Source organism: Helicoverpa armigera, chromosome 3, assembly GCF_030705265.1.
Source record: "Helicoverpa armigera isolate CAAS_96S chromosome 3, ASM3070526v1, whole genome shotgun sequence".
NCBI classification, from domain to species: Eukaryota; Metazoa; Arthropoda; class Insecta; order Lepidoptera; family Noctuidae; genus Helicoverpa; species Helicoverpa armigera.
In genome coordinates, this window is record NC_087122.1 from 10,877,875 (window position 1) to 10,901,415 (window position 23,541).

At 36.9% G+C, this 23,541-nt stretch overlaps 2 protein-coding genes across 4 annotated transcripts in view; one reads left to right on the forward strand and one right to left on the reverse strand.

The window, feature by feature from the left end:
- Positions 1–1,322: 1,322 nt before the first annotated feature.
- LOC110372889 (uncharacterized) lies at positions 1,323–12,771 on the forward strand. 2 transcript variants are annotated; one of them, XM_021329901.3, is made up of 6 exons: positions 1,323–1,671; positions 10,622–10,744; positions 11,116–11,251; positions 11,523–11,621; positions 11,945–12,086; positions 12,337–12,771. In XM_021329901.3, exons 1-6 carry the CDS (start codon positions 1,423–1,425, stop codon positions 12,524–12,526), a joined length of 939 nt encoding a protein of 312 aa, XP_021185576.1. In that variant the 5' UTR covers positions 1,323–1,422; the 3' UTR covers positions 12,527–12,771. The 2 variants fall into 2 exon arrangements, with proteins under 2 accessions (XP_021185576.1, XP_021185578.1); XM_021329903.3 differs by having other exon boundaries at positions 12,358–12,771.
- A 2,359-nt stretch (positions 12,772–15,130) lies between these two features.
- The window catches only part of LOC110372890 (ADP-ribosylation factor 6), a 45,402-nt gene continuing 36,991 nt past the window's right edge, over positions 15,131–23,541 (reverse strand). For both annotated transcript variants that reach the window (XM_021329904.3, XM_021329906.3), the window contains exons 3-7: positions 18,481–18,589; positions 17,671–17,826; positions 17,134–17,280; positions 15,934–16,116; positions 15,131–15,629 (exon numbers count right to left, since the gene is read on the reverse strand). In XM_021329904.3, coding sequence (XP_021185579.1) covers positions 15,974–16,116; positions 17,134–17,280; positions 17,671–17,826; positions 18,481–18,562 — 528 coding nt within the window. In that variant the 5' untranslated portion in view covers positions 18,563–18,589 and the 3' untranslated portion in view covers positions 15,131–15,629; positions 15,934–15,973. The remainder of the gene's footprint in view (positions 15,630–15,933; positions 16,117–17,133; positions 17,281–17,670; positions 17,827–18,480; positions 18,590–23,541) is intronic.

Genomic DNA, 23,541 nt, shown 5'->3' on the forward strand with positions numbered 1-23,541 from the left:
ATTTTCCCGCTATTAACTATTTACTAAATAATATATTTTTTGTTCTACCAATTTCACTCGAAAGGATCAAAATGGTTTGTGTGACTATACGTGAAGTATGATAGGCACGCACACAGCCGCGACGCTAGTCTGCGCGGTTTTTTGCGTTGAATTACCTAAAGTTGACATCGCGCGCCGAGCGTACACGCTCTTAAAAGATAAATTGTATATTGTTGACGTACCTAAAATAAAATCTAAGTTAACGAAATCCACATTGTGTAGGTATATCGTTTCGTATGTTTTTGATATGTATTTTATAAAATGTTCACTATGAATGTTGTTTTGTAGCTCATTTATTTTTCAATAAATGTACAAAATCTAACCTGATTTATTTTATTTACTGACTGAATAAGTATACCTAGTCAATATGCAGGCCAATGGGAACTTAATTATCAAATCAATCACACATCGAATTGCCCATCACCCAAGTATGACCACTATACTCCCCCAAGTTCAAAATTACTAGTCAAAACTGTCGTTGAATAAAATGAGTTTTTATTAATGTTACACAATGAGTTTATACAATGGTTTATACCCTTCTATAAGTAAAGCTATCAAACGCACCGAACTTGCGTCTGAAGTTGATAACTAAGAAGTGCCTACAACTTTATGTAGTGATGCATTTTTGGCTGTGTAAAAAAGTCCACATAATTTTAACCTCCCAGGATTAATCTGATCACGTCAGAAATACAGCCAATAACTCTTTATCCAGTTCATAACACAATAGACTGGTATTGGCAATTTATTCCCAAAAAGGGACTGGCTTAATTTCAATATACTCTCAAAGCGAACTTTTCTCGGAGGGTGTAATTTTGGTCAAGCGGTACTACGTGATCGGGGTGCGATACAGTACACTTATCTCACTCAAGTACTCGTTCAAGAGCTTACCAACCTTTTTGGGATGTAGTTAGGATGAGAGATCAATTTGTAAACTGAATGCAGCTTGCTGCCAGAGGTTGGTAAATATGTTTGTGCAGAAATGCTGATACGAAATAATTTGTGGAATATAGAAGACTTATCTGAAAGGTAGTTCGTTGACTCGGTATTAGTAAAAACTAACAGTGACTACTCGGTGGGTTTTTACCATCGGTTTTTACGAGTATCAAGAAAATCTAGATTGAACCTCCCACTCCGAAATTCTTGGTTGATCTATAAAGCTTTCGAAAGAGGTTATCCTTCAAACCAAAAAGTTTGCAAGGACTAGGTACAAACCTAATTGCAACAGCGGACAAACCAAAGAGGTTACAACTAAGATCCGAACCAGGCACAATAAAAAAAGAAATCCCAAATTTCAAAATCGAAACGTCACACAACGTCAAAATTTCAATAAAAATGTGAACATAAAAATATAACAAACCACAGCAAGACAAAAAAATAGCAGTGATGCAGCTACTACACGAAAACAAGACTCACTTGATGACAGCGAAGGATAGGAGCATGAGTACCAACATGAGTGTCAAGGACTTGTCCGACAATATGGAGGTGAAGGAGAAAAGGTCCTCGGACGCGTCTTTGCTCCTCATGAACCCGGTGGCGAGTGGAGACAACGTGACCACCGGGCTCAACTCCGCTCACAAGCTGAAGGAAGAACTGCCGCCCCTAGTACCGTGCTGTGAAGGGAGAGAACTGCAGGCAAGTACTTACCTTTTAGCCAATCATGTTAGTAGTAGACGCCATCCCATAAGCATTGCTCCTATGTCATGCATGCGGCCCAAGATGATCGTAAGACCATGCGTAAAATACTCATATCTGCGAAATGTACATTTGAACGTCTCGTGCGATCATGCAATGTTGAAGAATCTATTATAAACTACTTATCTTTACTTTTTCTTCTTGATAAAACAAGACGATGCTCTGCCCTGCCCTGGCTTACCTACCTGTTACCAAGAAAACTAATTTATATTAAAATAAAACAGACAATAGAAGGATTCGTTCGAACGATTCCAAGAAAGAACAGAATAAAATGTCATGGCAATACTTGTGTTAGATTAGCTTTGGCCACAAAAGATATTTAAAAACGTTTCAGGACAAAACCATTAATAGTTTCGAGGAAGGGAGGCAATCATAAAAATTGCTCTTGAGGGCTATTGACGCAATTTTATATCAACCCTTGGGATAACTATTCAATCTATACCGAAATTGTTTGAATTATGAACTCTAGAAAAAAAGCTATTATAGTTCGGCCGTTCAGAGAATGCGTTCCTGACACCTATCAGTTAGTCAGGACTAGTGATGGGCACAACATAACACTGAGTTCGTTACCGTTCCCCCAAAATAAACCGCCGCATTATTTTAAGATTATTTTCGTTTTAAATTGGCGGAATCATTTAAAATTTATATTTTAGTTATTTAAGTGGAAACCAAAAAAAGGTAATATTCATATAATAAAATCGTTTTATTTATTCTTTGTTACAAGTTACAATCTGTATTTCTATGCAATAAAGTACATTGAATTGAATGTGCGTACAGAATATTAATCAGACTCCGATTCGCTTGAGGAGGTGGTGTCTTCATCATCATCTTCGCCTACGTGTATAATTATATTAGGTATTATCAATAACAGAATCAATCCTGATATCCGCCATACCCTCAGCTCCATTCTCAATGTGGCCCTGGACGACCGAGCCTGGCAACAAGCCACATTGCCCATCCGGATGGGAGGCCTCGGCGTCCGCAAAATTACCAGTATTAGTTTACCGGCATTCATATCCTCGGTTCACGGCACTGAGAAATTAACCAGGAATATTCTTACTCCGAGTGAGGGCGCTACTGTGCTTTTGTTTACATCTGCTCCGTAATACGTTCGGCATTAAAAATATAAATAATACCTAACCCGTCAAAATAAAGTGAACATTCTGTGAATAAGATTGAAATAACCGCGTACAAGTGTTAGTGACGAAGAAATCCCGAAAACTGTAGAGAAAAAGTCAAAAGTGTGTTCGTTACAATATTACGTGTTCAGTGATTGACATCTTGAATAATTCACAAGTTATATCCGCACAAAGACAATTATCCAACTTGATACGGCAGAAAGTGATAAATCAAGAACTATTGTGAAGAATTGCAATTCAAAATTATCCTTTTTGAACATAACCTATAAATTACAATGATACATCAAAAATTGTCCTAGACTCCTGCAGATAAAAATTGTAAACAGCGCCATCTATCTTTGAGTACCGTAACAACTACAGCAAAAATCCATTAAAGGTTTCTTTTTTACACTTAGTATTGCTAGGTACTCGAACAAAGATCAAGAGTCATACTAAATCTTAAAATGGAGTCTATAATGGAGATTTTAAAACAGATCCAGAGAGACCTGAAAGAACAAAAACAGGAAATGAAAAATATAGAAGAGTCAATTAATAATAACATTAACGGGAAATTCACGCAGATTGAAGAGAAAACAAAGGAGCTCGAAAGCAAAATAGATAAACAGCAAGATGTGATAGAGCAATTAGAGAGACAATTAAAGAAGAAGAATTTGATATTTTTTGGAGTAGAAGAGACAGAAAATAATTACAGCGAGCTAAGAGACTTGGTATATAATATCATCACCAAAACTCTAAAACTTGCCTGTCAACGAGAAGAAATTGATGAGGTTAAAAGATTAGGAAGTAAAACAGGCAAGACAAGGCCTATTGTGATAACCGTTACCAGCGTCGGTCGGAAGATAGATATATTAAAGAGAAAGAAGTTGTTAGAAGGTTCTACAATATACATAAAGAAGATTTTCCCAAAAAGTTCTAGAAAAACGAAAACAACTACAAGAAGAACTTAAACGGGAAAGAGAAGGGAAATAAAGTCTTTCTTAGATATGATAAAATAATTACACTGGAAAAGAACACCAAACGAAACCCAGAGGAAGACTCTACGCGCACACAAAAAAGATATCTGTCGCAATCCCCTGAAAATACTGATAACTTAAGCAAACCTTCGTCGTCTTCAGTAAAACAAGCTCCGAAGAAGAATAAAATTGGCAATATCACCACATACCTTCGAAATAACGAACCAAAAAACTGAAAAATGAAGCCCCTCCACTCTCCAAACTCCCAACACGGGTGGTCGCCGTGGGAGCTCAAGACCGAAACCCTCCATGCAAAGATAATATTCACTCAACTCCACTCTACATATGTACATATAATGCAAGGTCTCTCTCAACAGATGAAAGATTGCTAGAGTTTAAACAAGCAATTTGTGACATCAAAAATGACATAATAGGGCTCTGTGAAGTAAGGCAAATGGGATACAACATTATAGAAGAAACTGAACATATATTCTGTTACTACGGAGAAACAAAAGGGAGATTAGGTATTGGTTTCTTTATTAAAAAACATCTGAAGAAATACATTGAGAGTTTTATTGGAATAACAGAACGAATTGGAGTTCTAAACTTAAAGTTCGATGAGTATAATCTGTCGATAATACAGGTTCATTTACCAACTTGCGACGCATCGAAACAAGATATAGAAATCTTCTACCAAATGTTACAAAACACCATAGATAATAATTCCGGAAAACACATCATTGTAATGGGAGATTTTAACGCTCGCATTGGTCAACGCAAACAAAACGAACATACAGTTGTAGGCCCTACATGTTATGGAAATAGAGATAAACGAGGAGAAAGACTCATTCAACATTGTCTCGAAAATAATTTCTCAGTAATAAACAGCATGTTTAAAAAGAAATCAAATAACCTATGGACTTGGATTTCGCCGAAAACAAGAAAAAGTCAAATAGATTACATAATATCGAATGTAAAACAAAATTTTACTAACATAGAAATACTTAACCAATTTGCCTTCAACAGCGATCACAGATTGATAAGAAGTACATTTCATTTAAAAAAGATAAAGCATAGCAGAGCTAAATACACACAGAAAGAACACAGGCTAAAAACTAAACAAGACGAATCCTCCTTCTTAGAAAACCTCGAACGGGAATTAAAAAATAATTGTCCAATGGATATAGATGACGACGTAGAGTCTAGCTACCAAAAAATAAAATTTGCAATCATCAACAGTCTACCACAGAACCAAGACAGTAATCACAAAAAACCTTCTTTTTTGTCAGACACCATCCAAACGAACATTAAAAGAAGAAACGAACTTAAAAGAAGAGAGTATCTAAATAAAGAAGAAAAAATAGAACTAACGACTCTATATAAATCCATCTACAAAGAAATTAAGAAGGAACGTCAAGACTTAAGAAAACAAAAATTTGAAAAACACTTATCACAAACAGGGAGCCTGAAAAAAGCATACAAAGAACTCAATGTGTCGAAAAATTGGATACCATGTATATCAAGAAAAAATAAATCTACATACTCAAGATCGGAAATAATACAAACTGCAACAGAATTTTACAAAAAGTTATATGAAAAAAATAGTTCACTACCTATGATAAACAACTTAACCAAATCTAATAAAGAAAAAGTAGAAAGATTCACAGAGATAGAAATTTACAAGAATTTAGAAAAATTGAAAGAAGACAAAAGTAGTGGACCAGACAAAATTGCAAATCAAATATATAAAGTTGCAAGAACTCTTCTTACCGCACCGCTAACAAATTTATTCAATAAAATATTAGAAGAAAAGAAAATTCTAATGAATGGGCCGCATCGGATATTATCTTACTTTATAAAAAAGGAGACCCTACTAATATTGGAAACTATAGACCGATTAGTCTGCAACCTTGTCTATATAAAATATTAGCAACCTGCCTTGAACGTCGGCTCTCAGTAATATCTGATCAACATCAACCATTCGAGCAAGCAGGCTTCAGGAAAGGGTTTTCAACGACTGATCATATCCATGCGCTAGACCTAATTATAGAGAAATATAAAGAACATAAAAGACCCTTGTACTTGGCGTTTATTGATTACGCAAAAGCTTTTGACTCTATTTCGCACGATAGTATGTGGGCAGCTTTACAAGAGTATGGGACCCCTTTAGAGTTAATACAACTTATCCAAGACATATACTCTAAAAGCGTCAGTAGAGTAAGACTAGATCGAAGCGGAACAGAAATACCGATTAATCGAGGAGTCAAACAGGGAGATCCTTTATCACCGAGGATATTCATACTTGTACTCCAATTTATGATGAAAGACCTAGACTGGATCAAAAAAGGGATATCTATTAATGGCTCTTACCTAAGTAATCTAAGATTTGCAGATGACATAGTACTGTTCGCGGAGTCTGCACAACAACTTGAAAACATGATTAACGAGTTGAACAACTGCAGTTTAAAAATAGGTTTAGAACTAAATACTATAAAACGAAAGTCATGACGAATAGTATAAAAAAAGGCATAACAGTACAAGGATCCACAGTAGAATACGTTGAACACTATATATACCTAGGTAAACAAATGTCATTTCATCAATCTAGACATCGTGACGAAATTGAGAGACGAGTCCAGTTAACATGGAATAAATTTTGGTCCTATAAAGAAATACTAAAGTCAGATCTAAGTACATATTTCAAGAAGAAAGTAATGGATTCTTGCCTCCTGCCTTGTCTTTCGTACAGTAGCCAAACGTGGATTTTCAACAAATATACCTGTAACAAAATAGCAACAACCCAAAGAGCGATGGAAAGGAGTTTACTCAATATAAAAAGAAGACATAGAATAAGAAATACAATAATTAGAAAAAATACCAAAGTTATTGATGCTCTACATCACTGTAAAAAATTAAAATGGAAATGGGCAGGACATATAGCAAGAATGTCAGGAAAGAAGTGGATAAAAAATATTATAGCTTGGAAAGGTCCGCCAGTAAAAAGAAATAGAGGCAGACCAGCAGAAAGATGGGATGACGAAATAAAAGCAATAGCAGGAAATGATTGGCTAAAGAAAGCGACGGATAGAGGGAATTGGAAAGTCATGGAGGAGGCCTTTACTCAAAAAGAGGTCCTTAATGGGTCATAGTTATAATATTAAATTAATTAAGTTTACTCAGTTAAGATAAATAGTTGTGATACGTAAATGTTATATATATAATATTTCATATGTATATTTTTTGTAACTTCTCAAAGGATAAATAAAGGCTATATATATATTCTTACTCCAACACTGGCTGATTTCGAGGTGCCGTATTTAGCCGAGGCTATGGATGCATGGAAAATTACTTGCCCGAATGAAAATTTACCCAGCAACCCGTCTTCCCAAAGACAGTGGGATTAGCCGCTCTGCAGAGTAACCCGGAATAGTTTGATAGAAACGGCAATTACTCCTGCTGAGCGAGCGCGCCTACTGGCTGTGGGTAGATGGGAGTCGGGGCTTTGGCTTCAGGCACTACCGTCGTCAAATATTGGCACCATGTTTGACGATACAACTTTCCGCCTCGCTACTTGCTTACGTATAGGAGCACCGTGCTGCTCCCCTCATCGCTGCCACTGTGGTGAGGCTGTCACCAGCCTCGGACACCACGGCCTGTCGTGCAGCCGCAGTGCGGGCCGTATTGCCCGGCATGCAAACATCAATGACATTATACGTCGGGCTCATGTTGCCGTCGGGGTACCAGCTGTATTAGAACCAAACGGCTTGGCACGCGACGACGGTAAGAGACCAGACGGCATGTCGTTATTCCCTTGGAAGATGGGTAGGCCTTTAGTATGGGACGCAACCTGTGTCGATACTCTTGCGCCATCACACCTTCCAAGTTCTGCGTGCTGTGCTGCTGCTGCGGAGAACCTCAAGCGGCGGAAATATAGTGGCCTTGTCGGAAACTATATTTTCGAACCGTTTGGGGTTGAAACCCTCGGGTCGTGGGGTCCGAATGCCCACATTCTATTTAAAGATCTCTCAAGGCGGCTGGTTGACGCTTCTCGTGACCAGAAGGCTGGCTATTACCTCGGACAAAGAATCAGCATGGCGATCCAACGAGGTAATGCTGCCAGCCTCTTGGGCACGCTCCCAGTTGACAGCGATGGGGACGAATTTTTTGACGCTTTTTAGTTGTTTGTTTTACTAGGATAGTTTTTTATTTTTATTGTAAATATGTATTGTAAATATCTGTGTAAATAAATTTGTACAAAATCCTGATATCTCGGTCAAAATCTTCCAAAATCAGGTTTTTAGAGCTCTACCTCACTGGGACGCCATGGCGTCGTCGCCAGCGGCGCAGGTCTGGCTACTTCTGGCATCCAAATGTCGCCAAGTCGAGTGGCCATGGCGTCTCGACAGTGCGTGTACATTATAGTGGCTACTGTGGCCACGTCGCCAAGTTGCCACGGTAGCCAGAAGCCACATAGGGAACTGTAGCTCGTGGCCACGCCTCCAATTTCGCGACGACTTTCGCGCGTTCAGTTTGATCATAGTTTTATTTTTATATTTCATAAAAGTTATCTTATAGTCCATTATTTTCAAATTCTTAAAAAGAAAAACAAAACGTATTATTTTATATTATAAGTATAACTGTATAAGAACCATCAACCAGAACAGATTACGATACTTGCCTGTTATTTTTAGCACAGCACTACAAATATAAAGCGCTGACATAACCTTGTAATAGCGCAGTATAGATTTAGAAAAATATTGTTTCCCAAATTATTTGACACTCAATTTGGCACAAAATTACAACATTCATTGATTATTATTGATATAATAATGTTGTTTTAATGCTCATCAATTGTTAAAACGATAAACAACCAGCAAAAATATTTTTATCGTACTGCAACGCCATTACAAAGTTACGTCGTCAGTTCAATCGCGATGTGTCAGAAACGCATTCTCTGAGCGGCCGAACTTTAGGTACCTACCTATCGTTATGTTTTTTTTTTTTTTGTGTGGGAATCTCATCAAAATCATGAACTAATTACTTAAAGAACTTGTCTTCTAGAGGTACCTAGGTACCTACTCATTATTTAATTTCGAAATGCAAGTGTGTAGGACACTAACCTTTAGGATAATAATTGGTAGGAAGAAACAAGATCCAGTATCAGTACCTACCTATTCAGAAAAACACTCCTTTCATATACCTATATTCTCATAGTAGCTTTCAAGGCGCCAAATTCCTAAAGCTATCAATAACACACAATATTAAAGTCTGGTTGCCGCATAAAATGAGTGCGATCCCATCTCCTACCGATTGATGTGCTCCAATATACGCGGGTTCGCAGTCCATATGCGACATACTTTATTCAACGCGAACATTGATTTAATGTCAAACGGAATGTCGAAGTTGTCCTTAATTCATTCATGCGGGAATTTGTACATTTACAACGTTCATTCGATTCTTTGTCATGAAGAATTTTAACTGAGAACCTGAGAACCAACATTAAATTTCTATTCATAGGTTTCATTTCGTATTTAGGTACCTTAATTTACTTTTAAATATGTACCTAGGTGGGTGAATACTTAACTAATAGCTTTTCACCAGTCAACGCAACTTGCGAGGTATTCCATAAGTCAATGAACTTGTATTCCACAGAAAGCGAACTGAATTATAAAATATCCTTCTTTGCTTTCCCCAAAAACCACCCAAATAGTCTAAAGAGCCTAAACACAAAACTGTCTGTAAACTTTTGAGAAGTTTTGTAAGAAGGTAGGTACTTACGCCTATTTACAAAACTTAAAATAATTATATTTCATCAAAACTTGGCATAAATTGATGTTATCGGACTTAAAGCTATCGTTCGTATCGCAAGTTTCACAAGATTCTATTGTTTTCACATTAATTAACCATGCCAAATATAAATAGGTACCTAACTAGGTAATAGGTACCTACTATCAAATTCGTTTAGTTAATGATTCGTTAAGTGTATATGTGTAAATAAGGAGCGATGTTCAAAAATACTTAAGTACCTAGTAGATATGTATTTTTTACCTAGGTATTTTGATTAGGTATTCTGAGACTTTGGTACATAAATCGTTCCAAGCCTTTCAGTCATTCCATTTAGCAAATATCATAGAACTTACCGCTCGTTTACCGACATTCCTAGAATCCAATTCAAAAGGAAACCAAATAATTTTACCAATTTCTGTTTCCCGAGAAACATAGCTTTCTCCGAATTTTAACAAACTAAAATGAATTTGGAACTTGAAACTCGTTAGGAATTTGAAGATTACCTGTTTAGATGTTTAGTCTAATTCTAATTCAGATTCGGCACTTGTAGTCGGGGTGAGTTTGTGTGAGACGTAAGTCATTGTTACTATCAAACTCATATCGTACGACCAATCAGTGGCCGACCAGGCCAGGTGACCATACGCGTAAAAGGGTGCGCTCGGGAATATCGATACGTTCGGAGATATCACTCAATAGACACTTGAAGTTATTTCATAAATGTTAACCAGTTTCCTGGGAATAGCATAGTTTAAAGCGATTTTCTAACTGTGAACTATAAAAAGATGGTTAAGAGTGGATATGAACCTTATAGGTAATAGGTTGGTTAGGTACGTACCTACTTCCCTAGTTTTCTCTTAGGGTTAGATTAAAATTTCCGATAGGTAACTTATTGCTACCGGCTACGAGTTTAGCTAAAAATCGCAGCAACTTTTCTCGTCATAAAAACCAACAACTACTACTATTCAAATATGTAGACTTAAAACTAAATATGTCTTTGACAATCTGGTGCAGATTAATGAGGACCTGGTGCGAAGTGGACTCTCAGCGATTTCCGTGAAACACGACAGCGTGATACAATGTTTGAGCATGTCACGCGCCTGCGAGAGGATGCAAATACCGCCCGGCCTCGTTAAGGTACCATGTTTACTTATTTAGATGACCACCATTGGGGTAGTAAACTGGTCATATGTATACCTACCCTTGTACTCGTACTATTGTTTTCGACTTGATTTGTTCTGGAAACCCGGAAAACTAGGAATGAGAAAGTTTTGCTTTTATAAAATAATCAGGCATTTTATGTATCACAATCTTCTGAAACTAAAAGCAACTCCACCAAGGCGGGGCGGAGAATTTTAGGACCACTAGAATTTATTTGCTCAGGAATAGGTACCTACTACTGCGTGGGCGAAGATGTTTCATAACAGAATTCTATTGGTCAGGTATTCAAAAACTTCTCCGTTCCGCCTTATTATTAGTAATGCTAAATCAAAAATGTCTTCGTTCAGCATCGAAACTCCTTCCGGAGTCTCCACCGGCCCGATCTGAAGCGTGTGCCGTACCTGCGTCGCATGTCACCTGATGAACTGGAAACACTATTCCGTGGTTACGCTGACTTGCCCACGAGAGGAATTCCCAAAAATGGTTAGTTTTACAAATCGAGATATGTATAACAATGCCAGTGTGATTGGTACTTTTTGGGATATTATTTATCGTCAGTCTATTACCCAGTTAGCCAGGTCTATGAAGTTTAGCTTTGCCGAAGAACTCTTACAACAAAGCGAGATTCGTTATTTGTTCATCAAGGTTTGTTGTCTAGGTTCCAGATTGTTTAAAACAAACCATACTGACAGGTTCCATGTAGACATAGAAAACTACTTGATATCTATTCATTAATATTGCGGGTCATTTTCAGACGTTCGAGAGGAAATTCCCAAAGTGTCTCTGCCGCCCGATGAGAACGGACAAGGAAAAGAATTGAATAAAGTCAAGGAAGCTTGCAGACCAGATGAGGGTGCGTTTGAATTATTAGCAGAAAATTTAATTTAGTTTGTTAAATACTCATCAAGGCTTTGCGATTTCCAAGCATAGGTAGGTGCCTATACCGTACCTTATCAAGTGTAACTCATATACTTAGGTTTCCCATTTTCATTAGTTAGACCCATTTTTCATTTTTTACCCAATTAAGTGGATCTAAGCCCCCGACAGGGTCATCGTTGAAACAAGAAACGCAGCAGCTACGTATGATTTTTTTTGTAATTAATTTTGGACTCAATGTTTAACAGTTGAAAATTTGGTAGTACCTAACTATTGCATTCTGCAATACCTTAACTGCAGGTAACGGTGCGAACGCCCTACTCCCGATTCTGGAGACCCGTTCGGGCGCGGAGGACGTGCCGGCCGGCATGCGGCTGCACGGAGCACGCGCGAGGCTCTACACCTCCGTCCTGGCCGGCGCCAGGGCTGGCGATCAGCTGGAGTTAGTATAGCTTAGGAAGTAAATTATGCATTTACTTTATTCAAGAGTTATACATATATGTTTTTACTTAAGAGTATAACGGCGAGCCCAGCCTTGCCTTTTTTTGAGGTTCTCCAATGGTACCTATACCCACTTTGTCTAAAATCTTACCTATGCCAAACTGACGACAAAAAAGTTTGTATCTTCTATATTCCATGACTACAAAAAGTTCGAAAACTATATCTAACTCAATAAGCTCGTTTTGTTACAGTACGAATATTCATGATTCCAGCGGCATATCAAATCACGAAGAGTACGACAATCGCGTCCCCGAAGACTCGGTGCCTGACGAAGAAGTGCAACTCAACGAGGAACTGCAGATCATCCTCCCGCCACGCTACGACGACGTCACGGCCGACTCGTCCATCACCACCACAACCACAGACCAAAGCATCAGTTAGGAGTTTGCACCCTATCGCAATGTGTTAAGGTACAAATTACAAGGAATTAAATGATAAATGAAGTTCAACGTGAAACCTGGTATTGGCTCGAAAGCACGTCGACAATTGATACGGCTGATACGCAATTCAAGGAAAACAATCGGCAGACTAGTCATGTACTTAGACTGGTTGCTTAGTGATTTTATTAAGAAATTTTGATTTATAATTTTATTTCCAATAAGTCCGCATTAAAGTTTACTTTTTTATACGGATTTTGCTTTGCAGTTTAGTTCGCACTTTTGACAGTTTAGGAATAAAACTAGATGTTTTAAGGGTGAATTTATATTGAATTTATCTTTCTACAATATTATACAATAGGTTTTAAATTGTTATCAACGCTTCCCGCAAAATGAACCCAGCGGTACATTACCATACAAATAAAAATATTATTTTTACATCTCCGTGCAAAATAGTTGCTAGAAATTTTAATTGCACTTTAAGTTAAACGAAAATTGATTATTCAAATGTAAATCAGTTCTTAATTTGACAGAACATGACTTATTTTATATTGTCATGTCTCAGAGTATTAGCATCAATAATTCGAACATTCTAGAAAATAATCATACATTATAAGGTTCTATGAAATATATTTATATCACAAAGTATAGGTGAGTTTCAACAGAAAAGTTAACATTAGTTTCCATCGTAGTTTACTCGCAATTACACAATTCAATAGGACATTTAAATGTAGGCAAGAAATCAGTATGAAGATAGTCGTAAAAGTAGGCTATGGACCTGGAAATAAGAGCTAATTTCGATCAACAAATGTTCGTGGTCACTCATTCGTAGACGTCCTAAGGCTGAGTGCTGAATTGAGGCGCAAGACGATCTTGTATTGGTAATTTATTGTCTCACGTACATTATCATTCGAACAGTAACCATTCCACTCCTTCATCTGCACTTAGCCTTAGGAGCTTTTTTACCATCCGTCCGGCGGGCATATTATAGCCTGATGGATTGATTTATACAATAAAATTCCAATCAAAAGACTATGTGAAACAAAATTCCCTGCTAGTGCCTTACAGTTATATCAACACCTACCTAAACTCTGTCCTACTTCTAAGGACCATAATAAAGGCCAGATTAACCATCATCCGTTAACTTATCAGCAACTACTGATTGATCTCTGGTTAAAAGTTAACCGGTCGTGGAAACCAGGCCCTAAATCTAGCAGTAACGATTACATTATTTACGAAAGTCGATGTTCCAACTTGCGAGTTTTTCATTTCGTTGGACTAATTTGCTTTTAATCTCTATCTAAAGTAGGTAAAGTTGGAAAATCTATTTATTGCTATACTCGTATATTTCCTTTACTTGTCGTAGCGCAATGCTCAAGCAAACCAACGTAACATTGATTCGATATCAATCACAGATTAGTTGAAAATGGAGTGTTTCAGTTTGTGATTTAGAACCAGAATAATACGCACCTTGAAACTAAATAAATCTGTCAAACATAGCTGATTGATTTATAAACACTCCATTACTAACCTACTCCCAAGTAAATCAAAGATTGGATATTTAATGGACTTTGCATCTAAAATCAGCCTTGTATAAGCAAATCACCCTTTGGCAAAAGCCTTCACAAAACGAAGCTATAAAAATTAAATATAATTCGCTAGAAAAATCTCATTTCAAGGTCCATTCAAGAGCCGTATTTACAAAATCAGATGGTCCCCGAACTGACTAACTACTGGCTCGGCGGGGTTAGTACGACGCTTTACTTACTGCGGAATTCTTTAACCTATCTATCCTTAGTTTTGTGCATAGAGATTATTCAATCTCTAGTCACAAATTAGACAGATAGATTAGAGAAATTCGCGGTTGGCGGACATTGTTATGGAAGTTTTTAGAAGCTAGAACAGTAACATGTGTGCATAGTTCTCAACACTGTTTGCAATTAATATTCAATTCAAGAAGAATGGCTTAGCAAACGATAACTTCGCAAAACAAATATAGGTTTGTTTCAAGTTGCAACTTCGAAGAATGCCCGATTATAACATGACCTCTATCTGTAGATCAATAACCTATCCGGACTCGAGATTCGACAGCAAAATGAACATCTATCTTTATACACGACTTATTTAATTTTCTCAAAGTAAAATAATAAGCATTATGTACAAAATTTGAATTCACAAGCCCGGTAAAGCGCCCTTTCCCCGCCGGCCACTCACAATGAAAGCAGAAAGCAATACATTATACATACATAGTGGATTTTGTCTTAAAAAAAATCGCATACAAAAAATCAACATTCAAACAGCGATAGTAATAAAAAATACTCTTCAATATGTACATACATTGCTTTAATATGTACATTTTTATATGAGGGTAGCTTGACTATTGTTAAAAGAAATTAGGTTATGTCACACTAGTCGGAAAATGGGGAAAAATAGGTTATGTAAATTATAGAATTGACATAAGTTATTTTAATATTAATTATAAAATTAAATAATATAGTGATGTATTAACATGTCAATTTGTAGTCATGAATGTCCTTACACACAAAATAACAAAGGGTAATCGTCAAATGTTATTTTGATTATTCTGGTTCATCTGAAATTATTTGTGGTTAGTGGTTAAATATTACAACAGTCAAGCCACTCCATACGAATGACCTACACAGCGTGCATAGCTATCACTTAAATATCCATAATAAAGAACATTGCGACCTTCCCATACATAGTCCTCGATTACCCACAATAATGCATTAGAAACTTTATTCTACCTTACTATACAAAGGAGGTAAACATTAAACTAAATAAAAAAAAAATCATTTTACTTTATGTAATAATTCTTTAAATAACATAAAAAAATAATCGAATATCGTTACAACAAAACTTTCTAAATTTGTTTTTTAATTTTTTAAATATGGAATAATTGATTTTGTGACAAGCGTTCGCTTGCTTGCTATCTAACGTTGTGTTCACACGGACAGTCTCTCGCACCGTTCACTGGAGCGTTTTTGTCTGTATAACCATTATATAGAATCAACACTGGTATTCACAATGACGTTGCTTGTTCCGGCACGCGGGCGCTTACTTAAATTAAATGGCATCGACATCCTCACCTGAAACCACAAAAAACTGGTGTCAAACAATCACATTTGGAAACCAAATTACATAATTTAATAAGAAAAGAGAGCGGTGCACAATATTGTCCATAAAGTTGCTATTTAAAAATAAAACGACAAAATTAAAGCCCAAAATCCGCAACCAGCTTCAATGGACCAAAACTGATCAACAAGCTCTGGTAATATCGAGCTCGCTTTTGAGGATTCAATGTTCATGCCATAGCAACCGAATTGTTAGCGTTTTCTATGCGATAGGATTCGGATTTTTAGTTAGAACAATAGTAGGAAGGTGACAACGTACCGTGGCGGGCGCGGCGGCTGGCGGCCGCCTACTCTGCAGCTCATAACTTGTGGTTGCTGGTGAGCCAGGTGAGGCCCTCGTACAGCCCGTCGCCCGACGTCGCGCACGACGGCTGCACGTACCAGTTGCGGTCGCGGATGCGCGTCAGCCCCAGCTTCTCTTGGATCTCGTGGGGTTTCATTGCTGGAAACACAAGCAAGTTTGTTTAGATAAATGCAGAAAGGTCTACTATAAGAAAATAACTGACATATAAATTGGATCTGTAAGGTTATGCAAATGATTAAAATCGTCATCTTCATTCTCCTGTCCTTGTCCCAATTTTCTTTTGGGTCGGTGCAGCATGTTTTCTCCCTCCATACTCTTCAGTCTGCCGTCATCTTACAAGTAACATTGTTTGTAGCCATATCGACTATAACACAACACATCGTAACTTTGTTCGATACGAGTAATTGACACAATTATTACACCTACCAAACAGATTAATGCCTACGTTAATTTAACACCTGAATTTAAAATTAGCTTACCTAATCTTGATTAATATGTAAGACACCTACTGTTTTTTATCTGGAGCAAAGTTTAATTATTTATTATCAAGAGTCAAATTATGCGGCATGGCTTCCTACTAGTCACGCATGAATTCGACCTTTGACCGTACAATTTAGTAAATTACGAGCACCATTTCTCGCAGCTGATACATGACGTGTCCTAGATTCCTTCCTTCTAGGAAATAGGTCTTTGCCTCATTATATGGTAACAAGCAACATTATTACCGCTGATTAATTGAGCGTCCAAAACTTTGTCGTCAATCAATCTCTAAGAATTGACCACTGACTTTCCCAGGTATGAGGAGACTATTCCGGTATCTCTTGCCGATTTCCAGATCAGACAAAATGCATAAATTAGTTATGGAAATGCGAATGTTATACTGGGGGAATGCCCCCAATTTCTCTTTCAATTTGAAATTCGCCATAGCAGCAAAGGCTGGTACTGAACCTAGTTACTACAGGTCCAATAATGGTAGATCGGTAATAATAGCATTTATACGATGTAGCCATAAGTAACCAATAAAGGTGAGGGGAATCTAGTCTTCCAATCCGCCTTGAGCAAAAACGTGGTGTTGGAGGCTCATTCCTTCTCTCTATATGAGAAGCGCTTCTGCCCTGCCCTGCATTGGGACAATAGACTGATGCTAAACCATACCATCAGGCAAGTCCTGTTTGTTGGCGAAGATGAGGATGATGGCGTCACGCATCTCCCTGTCGTTGATGATTCTATGGAGCTCCTGGCGCGCCTCGTCGATGCGGTCCCGGTCCGCGCAGTCCACCACGAATATTAGACCTTGAGTGCCTGGAACATTTAAATGGAGACTTCAATATATATGTTTGACGGTAGTCCTAAAATAAAATGTAAATATTCATGATGATGATGCAGTGTTATTAAGAATAATAGAATATACTCTAGTTGAAAGATCCAAAGATAGAGCTGATAAGGTAGGAAATGATTGTGTGGCAGTTCAACCGATTAATGGAAGAAAACTACTCATGCCGAGAGAGGTAAGAATCTCTCATGAGAGTTCAAGAAAATCATCAACGTAGATTAGGAACAGGGATCTGTCTAGGGTGTTATATTCGTATCCTTATTTGATTTCCACATTTTTTTACAGATGTCACATTTTCTTGTGTAGCGTGTCCCACCGTACCCCCATTATACAACTAAAAATAAATAAATAATACACACCTGTATAGTAATGCCTCCATAATGGTCGTATTTTGTCCTGCCCCCCAACGTCCCATACGTTGAATTTGACGTTTTTATACGTAACAGTTTCAACGTTGAAACCGACCGTAGGTATCGTTGTGACTGACTGACCTAATTTTAATTTATATAAAATAGCTGTAGGTTTATTTTAAGGAATTAATGTTCTTACATCATTGGGTTACTGTACAGTTACATTCAAAAGGTTCACAATTGACGTTTGGATACTTCATGGAAGATTTACAATGGACTTCCTTGTGAGGCTAGGTCGTATATAATTTATACATTGACGACTTTGTATTCGGACTACAGGACACATTATATTTGGGTACTCCGCAATCGTAAATTGCATCTAATCATGTACTACTTTTACTGAGTCATTCTTTACGGTTAGCATTGAGACCTCTGTTTTCTTTATCTTGGTAGTTTCATTAGAGTCCACACTATCTGTCGAGGTGTAGCCCCGAGTCTGTACGTTCATTGCTATACGAACCGTGTTTACGATGTTATAAATGAGAGTATCTATGGCGCCGTAAAATCGAAACGTAAAACCAGTTAAGTTTGCATCTAAATATTTATGGTTTACGAAATCGTAGTATCGTTTCCGTAGTAAATTTAATTATAGCTGTGATTTCAATTGGAACATGACTGTCGATATATCTTCATCAGAATTTTGAGAATATATCGTATTACCCATACATTTTCATACCCAACCTTGTAAGACCCCGATGGCAATCCTTTACCATCTTTAACTAGACGATGTAGTAATAATGTAGTATTGTAAAAGGATACTAGTCTTCCCGGCAGCATCGAGGCCCAGCATCAATATCCTCATCTCCTTGTTACCGAAGATTTTTGACAGCAGCTTCCCCATTGTGCTGAACTCTCCTCAACCGCACAACTGGAATAAGGAAAAGAAAGCTATTAATTTTATGTGTATAAGCATCGTCATCAATTGATCGAAACGCTGAACTGGTACGGTAGACCGCACATCAGTGGTAACTGTCATGCACCTTAACTCAATAGTAATAAGTACGATTTTCCTATAAAACTGTTACCACTGACCTGAAGTTGACTGTACCTACTGAGAAAATCCAAATGGAAAATCCCAATAAAGCTAGCCAGCCCAAGGATTTAAAGCTTTAAGCCGTTGCTATTGTGACCACAAAAGTGCACTCCACACAAATATAACAATGTTTAATATTTTTCTTCGAAAAGAAAAACTTCAAATTCAACAAAACAATTTCATTCAGCAAAGAATAATTCGGGTTGTTATCTTAAAAACCGTTTCTCCAAACAAACAACAGCCAAAATAACAATCAATTTCTCAATCTCAAGAACAACATCCATTCTACATTCTACCAAAGCAGAACTATAAACGGATATCATTCAATTTGTTTGTTCTTGAAAATCAATTTCGAGAGACTCAAGTTTTAATTTACCAACTGAAGCGCGGTTACGGAAGTCGGTACAAACTGCTAAAGCACTCCAGAAGTTAACAACTGTAGAGTTGAAGGGTACTTCCCTAATAAAGTCAACTAGATCTATTGTTTGCCGAGTTTGACCCTATTTTAATTCTGATTAATGGTTATAAAGAACGGCAGACTGTGGAGTTTAACAAACACTATTGACTGCGTAAACAAGTTTCAGTCTGCATTCACGATAATAATAATATCATTGCAGATCCGCCAATATTGTGAAATGACCAATCTTATGATCGTACTCGTATTCGGTATTCCTATAAACTGAAGAATAAAGCTCGAAAAACACATTTTCATCATGCTACATACTTATTTTACGACGAAGCGTGTCAAGATAGTAGATCTCCAATATTATCAAAGCGAAAACGAAAATCAGCGAAAAACATATTTTACGAGTCACAAGTTATCAGGGAGAGAATGAAAATCTTGAGAGCTCACTAAAAATGTTTGCAGAGATTCGATGGACCAATTTGGCAATGTTGCCTATCAGGATCCAAGTTTAATGAAATAAGTTAGCGGTCGAAACTTAGAGGACATGTTCTCCTTCGTCATTTCAAATGTATTGGGGACGTGTCATCGTCAATTTCAGTCTGGATTATGTAAATTGCTTGATGGCCCGACTCTCATCCATTACTACGTAGGATTCTAGGCATAGTAAGGATAGAGCTCAAAGCTTTGTTCAGCCTTAAAAGATCACCGTTCCATTTCTACACAAGGATGATAAATTGCTCGTCCACTGTACGAATGTTAGAGCTTTATACAAAGTTTCCGCAATCTGAATCACATATTTTATACACTATACATTGTTAACAAGTTAAGTGATAACATGGCCTACAAAAACATCCGATGCACTGTGTTCGCACTATACATAATTGATTTACTGTATCCTTCTAAAGAGCTAAGGTCCACCATTTTTAACTGGATGCCTTAATTGCGCACCCATGCTTACATTCATTCTTGTTGCGATAATCTTGCTTATTAACAATTCGAAACAAAACTCCAAAAAGGAGACAGACGTTTTTAAAATATATTTCGCAAAACACACTGGTCTCCCGGTAAGTACCTCTAAATCAGAAACGATTTACTTTAACCCCAATCTTTGCCGCGATGACGTCAAAGATTCCAATTTTACCTGAGATTACTGTTCAATTTACGCTTGTTAAATAGAACTTCACAATTGATCCGAATTCTGGAAATATCCCAAATCTTGGAAATGAAGGATTGTAAATCATGGAGCAATTTCAACCATCTTTGGGCGAAATTAATCTCCCAAACACCTGAGGGCAGAGGTTGAATGATTACTAATGTAACCAGAAGTTTAATTATTTCTAAGTAACCCTTTATTATTCACGAATGAGACACAAACTTTTGAAGTAGTAATATGAAAAGACAAATTGCTTCTGTGAGTTAATTTTTTAAGACCCATAACTATCAAAGTACTATCATATCTTTATATCGAACAAAATGTTTTACATCGTCCTATCAATGATCTGTGTTAATGCATTCAACGTTATCATCAATCAACATAGAATCGGGGCGACGGTACCTACGCTATCGGAAACCGTCTATCATAGTGAACACCCTCGTTTATTTAAATGTACGTTTAATAGGGTACAACACACGCTATTTTATTTTCAATGCCATTCACTGATACCTTTATAGATTTTTGTGCAATTCGCAATTGATTCCAGGCAGCCATTTAATCATACAAAAGTTGTGTCTGAATTCTTTCTTTTCGTATTATGTGAATTATTCTCCCAAATCAGTTTGTAACTCCCTGCTGCTTCTTCGATTTAAAAAACAAGCAATCGATTAAAATCCGCCAGAAAATAGGTAAATGTTAAAATGTATCCAATAATAAATGCTAAAATTCATCGATTTAAATCTAAATTTCAAATCACAACCAACAGCATTAACTGGAAACGATTCATTTCACAGATACCGGGCGTTAATAACAACGTTCTAAGCAAGGAAACCAGCTATTACATCAACATCCCACATGCAACACCTACCTTCAAGACAGTCTATGCCCTAAATGCTAAGTTAAGACGAACTAAATATAGACAAGACCTGTAGCTGATATCTTGAGCTGGTTCTATTAGATAACCATTTATGTCTTCAACTTTGATCTATCCACAAACTGAATCTATGACACGCGTGTTTTACCTGTTATTTTATCGAATTCCAAAGTACATGTTTCTCATTTCAGCATACGTCCTGATCTTATCCTGCGTTGTCTTTTGAAAAAATCAATAACACCGTACGGTATGGAGACCAAAAATGAAACCCAAAATTAGAATTTCCAAGTTTTTCTCCCAAAGTTGAAACCTCTCAAATCTCCCAAAAGTTAAGACCTGACATTTAACAAAGATTACGACCATCTTTAAAGGATAAACATGGAATAAAACGAATTGTCCTGATTATTCCGGGACCGTCAGGCACGTTCCAAGAACTCTCCGTTCTTAGACTAGTCTTGATTAAGTAAGAGCGCTACAAATTCAGATTGCTCTTCGCGTTGAAAGGGGCAACCGTCTCTCAATTTCAGAAGACGCTAGTTTCAGAAATAGTATTATCCGTATCAGACCTAGTTTAAACGCAGACAAACTGAGTATAGACAATTACACGACAATCGGTAAAGGGCACATAATTCTAAGAAACTTGCTACGAAAGGTCAGATTGGTGCAAAAAGGTCAAAATTATTTGTAGGTCGAAAATTGGTACTAACTCTACAGGATGTTTACATTTGGCAGCCAACCAGTCTATTAATAAAAAATATTTTTTGCGACTAAAGCTTAAGATATGCAAATTGTCAACGTATTATTTTTCTACTGAAACGGGAAAACCTCTATTGAATCTGAAATCGGCTGGCTAAATTGTCGAACAGAATTAGTTTAGGAAGAAAAATAGCAACTGCCGAGGGGAGAATGGAGGGATAAAAGGCGTGGAATGAATTGCCAACTCGTTTATTTGTCACGATTATTTCTGTCTATTAGATCACAGGCCATTTTTGAGTTATGCCCGATTCGTCATTTTAGTGATTTGGCATCCATAAAAAACGTGTCCCAGTTGGTCATTCAATAAAATATTTTATTTTGCTTAGTCCCAATTGGTCATCCGTACTTTATTTTGTAAAAAGTACTGTCAACAAGATAAGCTTTACAATATTGTAATATGTTTTTTTTTTATTTATTTTGGTTATGTTTTTTCCGAATATGGCAAGACGCTATTAATAAAATCGCGATTTCAACGGCGTCACACACCGCACGGCCAAAACCAAAATACCAGGATCGCATAAATCAGATGAGTAATATACCAATCAACGAGTGTCCATGGAACTGCCCACCGTGTACTAGGACCGCATAACTTAAAGGAGTATAGCAGTCAAGAGTGTCAGGATTTTACGTTTTTTTCCTAATTGTAGATAAACATACCAATTTACACCATCATTCATCATTTTTATGTATACAATCTCTTTGCTAGTTATGGGCCCCTGGTACTTTTGTTACCGGCACAAAAAGTATCGAGTCACATTTTCGGGTTTATAAAATGCCCAAGTTGTCTTCACCTGTGTTTTAATGTAAATTTTATTATATTTATATGAGAGCTATACTTTACCTACATCGAAGTTTTTCATTTAAAATTTCTTCTAACACTTTTATTTCTGACGGTACTCTGATACGTGAAATTTTATGCGGGGGACGAATCGGAACTCAAAATTTAAATATTAAATTATTTATTTTGCTCGAATGACCAATTGGGATTTGGTGTATGGAAAAAATAGTTGGTGACCAATCGGTACTAATGACAAATTGGGAATAACTCCCATTTTTGTACCATTGCCTTAATGTTATTACAAGCTGATGAGCGAGATAATAGTAAATTCTTTTAGTCCTTTAGGAGTTCAGCAAAAGATACGAGCAACAATATTTAACTCATGTAAATATAGTGGAACTCTTTCCAAATTATCATCTTTTTTTCATGACATATACATTTTAGTCATTATTCTTATAAACCCAATAATTATGACGAACGTTATGACTACAAACCCTATAATTACAATCAATGTTATACCAAGAATGGTAGAAATAATGCATTTTTCATGTGTTGGGCAGACAATAACAGGCAACTGAAACATGTTTGTTGTGTCGTGTACAAATGCACATTAGTCGCAACACGTTTAGAATTTAATATCTAAAGTGGTGTTAAACATACCGTTGGTGTGACACGAAAAGACGGCAAAATGTATAATGCAATATTCTTCATTCCCTTTGTGAATCGATTACTTTCACATAGGTGTATTGTTCACGCATTTTCTGTGGGAGAGAATTTATTTACATCTTGATTGAAAAGACATCCATATCAGGCGGTAACT

Coding starts and splice junctions, on each gene's coding strand:
- LOC110372889 (XM_021329901.3), top strand. CDS start 1,423: ATGCAGCTACTACACGAAAACAAGACTCACTTGATGACAGCGAAGGAT. Junction 1,672..10,621: donor GTGAAGGGAGAGAACTGCAG/GCAAGTACTTAC, acceptor AATCTGGTGCAG/ATTAATGAGGACCTGGTGCG. Junction 12,087..12,336: donor AGGGCTGGCGATCAGCTGGA/GTTAGTATAGCT, acceptor GTTTTGTTACAG/TACGAATATTCATGATTCCA.